Source organism: Malurus melanocephalus, unplaced genomic scaffold, assembly GCF_030028575.1.
Source record: "Malurus melanocephalus ecotype Western Australia unplaced genomic scaffold, MMel_1.1 scaffold_737, whole genome shotgun sequence".
In the NCBI taxonomy this organism is placed as follows: Eukaryota; Metazoa; Chordata; class Aves; order Passeriformes; family Maluridae; genus Malurus; species Malurus melanocephalus.
In genome coordinates, this window is record NW_026623969.1 from 1 (window position 1) to 6,297 (window position 6,297).

The following is a 6,297-nucleotide window of genomic DNA, read 5'->3' on the forward strand; positions in this document are numbered from 1 at the left end:
AAGTACTTGCCTTACTTGAGCATTGTGAAATTGTGACAGAAACTTCGTGTTTGGGTTTGTGCAAACATTTCCTAACTTGCGGAACAGCTCATGGAAAGGACCAATGCACTTTTCTGGAGCCTTGTACTCACGCTGCAGTTCTGCCACTCTGCACTTCTTCAGGTGTTGTGGGAGGAAATATATTTATTTTAAATACCCTTGTGGGGAGAAATGTCATTGTGAAGTCCAGTAATTCCAGGTGTGGTTGGTTACAGAGCTGAAAATCATAATAGCCTTCTAATTTTTGCTACATTTCCAAGAAACCAGCTTGAGAAATAAGTGAGTTAGAGTAGGACTGTGACATCTTTCTTACCTCATAGTTTTCTCAAGTCTGAAAGTTCAACTTGAGTTCTGAAAGTAGCTAACTGACTTTTTGCTGCAAGAACTGTGCTTGAGAATTAAATAACACGCTGTAACATTTCACCAAGTTAAACTTGGAAACTGAAGTTTCATCAGGCTCAGTGTCAGTGAGGAACAGCGACTTTGGTCTGCCAAATCTAAATTAAAAATTGTATGTTATGTGAAAGATGGATAATACAAAGATGTTGTTCTAATTTAATTGCTCAGAAATAGTTAACACATTACTTTGAGAATCCAGTTGAAAAGATGAAGATTTTGTTTAGGGAAGTTTAGAGAATTCCTAGAGACCAATGTAAGTGGAAATCTGTAATGGATTTCTGGCCAGGTAATTTTGGATCTATSTTATTTGATTAGGCAAAACTGAAGYATTTCCTKGTTAACTTTTCAGATTWTTCTGCATTGAATAACTGAAAATATAATAATTTCTTCTTTTAATATCCTAAATTAGAAGAAGACTGRTAAGGTCTTTGAGCAGATTTCTTAATACTTGTAGTGGATAACCCAAACTTTCAAAAAACAGTAAAAATGTTGAAGTCYRKCTCTAATAGAAATGCARCTGGAGGACAATGCTTTAACAGATGAAGTCAGTTTCGAAAGAAAAAGCTTCAAAACAGTTTGTCTACATCAAAACTATTATAAGAACATTCAGTTACCTCTTTCATAGAATCACAGGATTTGCTGGGTTGGAAGGGACCCACTGGGAATATGGAGTCTCACTCATTCCTGGCCCTGCCCAGGACACCCCAACAGTCACATCCTGCCCCTGAGAGCRTTGTCCAAATGCTGCTTGAGCTGTTCCCCTTTGAAAGTAAATATTTCTATTCTTCCTCCAAATGTAAGCTGGTAAAAATCAGTTAAAATACAGGGCAGATGTTTCTGCCTGTTGGTGTCTTCCCTTATCAATTCTAAATATGTTTTTCTTTATTTTACAGTTTACATAAAATCCTAATGGATCTGCAGAATCAGCAGCTAGCCCAGTTAGCTGATTGGCTGACAAAAACAGAGGAAAGGACAAAGAAAATCGATTTGGAGCCCTTGGGTCCAGATCTAGAGGACCTAAAACGTCAAATAGAAGAGCATAAGGTATGCTGTGCTGTGCTTCCAAAGGCATAAAAACCAAATTGGGTGTTTGACATTTTAAAAGCTCTACTGCTGTCGTTAGAGCATAGCAAAGTAATATGAAATCTTAGTTTAATATTTATTGTTCTGTACAGTTAACAAGCTTTTGTAGACTTACTTTGTCACAACTGTGGGTTTTATTCCGATATAAAAAAAAAATTGCTTTCTTTTTATATATAAGCAATATACTAGAATATGCAAGACAACTGTAACATCTTTCCATTACATTACAATAAGAATATATCAGATTTTTTAATACCTGCCTATTCTTCTTTTTGATTCTTGCTTTTTTTCCTTACATGTTGTAGCAGCAATGATGCAGTAGTCAGACCACATTACCTTGTTAGGACTCCAAGATTTTGAATATATATTTGCACTGAATATGTATTATGCACTGTACAATGCACTGGTTTCTAACTGTAGAAAATACTTTTTGGTAATGTATTTAAATAACAAAAAATAACAAACTCATAAATGGAATGTGAGATGGAATTTGGCCAGTTTTTTCCACATTACATAAGGGTAATTTTTTAATTGGAAGAATTAAGAACTAAAAAAASAGRAAATAGCTTGTGTRACAGWTTTATTCTATTTGCTARRTTAGAGTSCCTTGCTTCATCTTAATTTARATTTTAAAATAAATTTATCTACATGTCCATAGCACATGGTGGTGATGATAAGGAAACACAGAAAAATAGAGAAACCGGAGATGATTTTGATTTGTGTGATGGTGGAGATTTGATGTGGTGACCTGGTAATGTTTCTACATCAGTGTCTCAAAGCATCTCTGTTCCATGGTACCTTGGGAGATTTTAACACCTGATGCTCCATGGCCTGTGTCACTGCTAATCCAGGTTTTAGAGGGCAGATCATCCTGAAAAACAATTCAAACTGAAATCAGCCTTTACAGTTCTTTTCAAAAGAGGTCAAAAGCTGCAAAAGACTTCCTGATCCACTTGTGTGTTAAAGATGATTTCTTTGCATTCTGATTAGGGAGTGCTACTGAAGAAGAATACAAATTCTGCAGCTCCTGCTGCTGTTTGTGCTGTCTGTGCTTGCCCTGTGAGGAGACAATATATTTCAGTATGTTAGTTTTCTAGCTAAGGATATTTTCTGACATTAAATTTTCTTTTTTTAAAAGATAGCAGGTAATTATGAAATGGAAATTGGAGAAAAAAAAAACATGAAAGATGTTGAATACATCAGTACTAAGACTTGAATAACTTTACTCTTATTTCTATGCATTTTATGCTTGAATACTAACACAAAATATAATCCTTATGTTTATGCAATCTCTTTATGCTGCTCCTTTCTAATACTGAGGAAAAAAAGGGTATTTAGCTTGTATTTGAAGAKTCTGAGTGAAGACATGCAGAAATGTCTCTTCTACACACTTGTTCTTCATTCTTGGTGTGCTGAGTTAGTGAACATTATTTACGTGTATAGCTTTTCAAATCTGTTTCATGTGCAAGAGGCAATTTAGCTAGAAATGCTGGAAATAAAATGTTGGCCTAATTTTAATTATATTTTTATTCATTTATCTTTTGTCTTGTTCAGAAGTCAGAGAACAGAGTTCTCCATTCTTTCAGTTATTGAGAGAAAGTTTCATGTAATTTTATTTTATATTCTATACAGCAAAGCTACCTCCTCTAGCAAGGGTTCAAACAATGGAATTTAAGTAGGAGAGTTAATGCTTCAGTATTAAACAAGCAAACAAAAAAGCAAAACCCAACACCCTTCATATTTTCTCTTAGTCTCACATGACTCTGGCTGTATGTATCAGAAAACACTGTTTTATGAATTCATAAGAGGAACCAGAATATATAAAAGGCACTCATAATTTCAAATAAAACAGACTTCAGTAAACATGATCCTGTCTCTATCTCCTCTTTACCCTTACAATTTTCCTTTCTCTCTTTACCTGTTCATTGATGGCTACTTTTTATTTCATGTTATGTATCCCCCTTTGGCTTAGGATTTCCATTTATCTGATTTCTCTATTCTATGTATTTTAAAATTATGTTGAGAAAATATAAAATATATGTCAGTCTTCAGTTCTTGTGATTGACACTTTGGTTTCTCTGCTGGGTCCTGTAACAAGAAGAAGTCACTACTGTGAGTTGGGAATGGCACCCAACACTCAGACCAGAGAAAGAACACAACTTTCCAGCCTGCTGCTTAGCTCAGAAATATATCAGGTTAATATTTTGATAGTACTGAGAATTTTCTGAGTGGAGTGAAGTTTAGTGGTAAACTCTAGAAAATTTTATGTCATTGAAAAGATACAGAGTTCTGGTAAGAAATCTGGTATAATTAATGTATTTTGGAATAATAGGTAAACATTTCAGTAAAGTATTGTTTTTTTTGCAGCAGTGTTTTAAGTATTTTGTCTCCTGTTAAAATTATCTCTTCCTTATCATTTTRTCAAGGGAGAAAGCTACTTTTCAGTGCAAATCAAAGGACTATTGAGCTGTCTGAGCAGAATATTGTATCAGGAGTGTTATAATTAATACAAAGTGGTGCTTTTAATTGCACTGGTTTTAAAATTCATAATTTTTATTATAGCATATATAGTTAGTAGAATTTTATAGCTTTATTAACTTTCTAAAAAATCTAAACTTTTTTAGTGCTGAAACTTTTAGTATTTCAAATTAATTTAAAAGCTAAATGAGACACTTCTCTGAAAATATCAGTGTCTAGATATCAGGATGGATTTGTCTTTGGCTACTCGGATGACTTTGGCAGGCATTTTTATTCACTTTGAACTAGATTGTGTTTGAGTTGTGTAAGTTGTTATCTGATAGRTAGGAATTAAAGGAGTTGTGGAGTTTTATGGGTTTCTGTCATTGCTATCTTTATTCATCACCATCTCTATCCATCCTGCATTTTATGTGCCTGAAAATTTGCTATTTCTCTAATAAGCTCAGGACAACTTGTTACAAATTTCAATTTAAATTATTTGAACAGAGTGTGCTCTTGCCTTGAGTCTGTCCTTTGTAAATTCTTGTTCCAACAAGATCCTGTAAACAAACAATTTTCACCTATGAATTTCATGGTAAAAATAGATGCTTGGGTTATAAAGAACAGTCCTTTACCTCAAAGCAAAGTGAATCTGTCTGAGGATTAGATAATGAATCAACTTTCTGGTTCATCTGTTCCATGAGTTCTCAAGTCTTCCACAAAGTGTGTGAGACTCCCACTCCCAAAATGCCATCCACTSCTGCACTTGCAGAGCTTTGCTAACTCTGGTTTTGTTCTGGGATGCCATCTGTCAGATTCTAACTAGCAAGGAAATAAAAATCATCTTGTCCATGTCTGTAGACTTGCAGAGCAATGAATTTGTTTTGKGTGGCTTGAAGAGGGGGTTAAATGTGGGGGAACTGAGCTGTATTATACGCTCTAATCCATGAGTGCTCTGCCTCCTCTCCCCTGATCAAGTGCTGGGTCATAAAATGTTGAGAAGTCTAAATTCCAGGGAKGGCTCTAACAATTTAGTGTAATTCACAGTCCTTGAGAATTGTTTTATAGTCTAGCTCTCTGAAGCAAATGGTACTCACAGGCATGAAAATCAGAAAAAGGAGGATTCTTATATTGCCTCAATATGTCCATGAAGGAATTAACTCCTTCAATGTGTGGTAAGAAATTTATGCTCTAAAAACAAACTAGTCTGTGAATTCCTTTCCTATTGCTTACCACATTTTTTTTTTTTTTAATTTTCAAATAAAAGTAAGTTGACCACATTTTTTTTTTTTTTAATTTTCAAATAAAAGTAAGTTGTCTTATCAAGAGGTTTAGAAGGCATGACCTTACCTTCAGCAAGAGCTTATTCTTCATACATAAGTGAATTACTCTACTTGAAAAACAAGCAGAAAACCATAAGATATTCMATTGAATATATTGTAATACAGTCAAGGTTTCTCTTGTGACAAGGCCATGTTGTTTTTCAGACTGTAACTATCCTACTGTATATGTATTAATCCCTAGAACACACTCTCCAGAGGTATTGAGTACATAATCCGGGGCATTGGTTTCCCCYATTCTTTTGTTGGTTTGAAGCAAGTTAGGATCACCTAAAAAGTGTCTCAGGCAATATGGAGTCCTGGATACCTTGGTGTTATTTCACAGGGGTCTGGTGTGAGGTCTTCTCTGTGGTTTTGGTTTTCAGTACCAACACTTCATTACCTCTTTCCATTTTTGCTACACCTCAGCAAAAGAAGGAGCAAATAGCTGTGGCTGCTCAGTTCCCGATGCCAGAGCTGGGCTGGCTTTGATTTTGTTAACAAACTATAGCAAAGGAGGAGTTCTATCTTCCATGGCAAGTGAGAAGAAAACAAAAAAAAAAGAAAGGGCAAGAAATTTTTTCTTCAGACATGCAGAAATCATGAAATGCCTTTGTTTCCTGCTTAGTTTGCTGGTTTCTGCAGTGAGTGAAACTAGGTTGCTGCATGGGGTGGGTCACCTCCTGAGCAGTTTTCTCCTGTGTAAGTGATGTTGTAGAGGTGCCAAGGTGAAGTTAGTATGTGGTTATTTCATAAAATCCATGTGATTTTTAATGGTCTTACAAATTTGGAAAAAAAAAAAAAATTATATATTATTATGAAGTATGAAATGGAATTCAGTAACTCTTTTAAACCTCTAGGGTAATGGTATTTATACATAGTATGTGTAGATCTGTAAATCAGTTRCATAAGCTCAACAAAGCATTTCTCAAGCCAAATTTTCAGCCTGGAATATTGTATTAAGAGTTGGGACTTGTGAGTAAGCTCTGAAGTTCTCATA

General features: G+C 34.8%; 1 protein-coding gene across 1 annotated transcript in view; it reads left to right on the forward strand.

Annotated features, from left to right (window-relative positions):
- Nucleotides 1-1,331: 1,331 nt before the first annotated feature.
- The window catches only part of LOC130584614 (dystrophin), a gene marked incomplete at its 5' end in the record, with an annotated part of 165,056 nt that continues 160,090 nt past the window's right edge, over nucleotides 1,332-6,297 (forward strand). Inside the window, one exon of the mRNA XM_057384700.1 lies at nucleotides 1,332-1,482. Coding sequence (XP_057240683.1) covers nucleotides 1,332-1,482 — 151 coding nt within the window. The remainder of the gene's footprint in view (nucleotides 1,483-6,297) is intronic.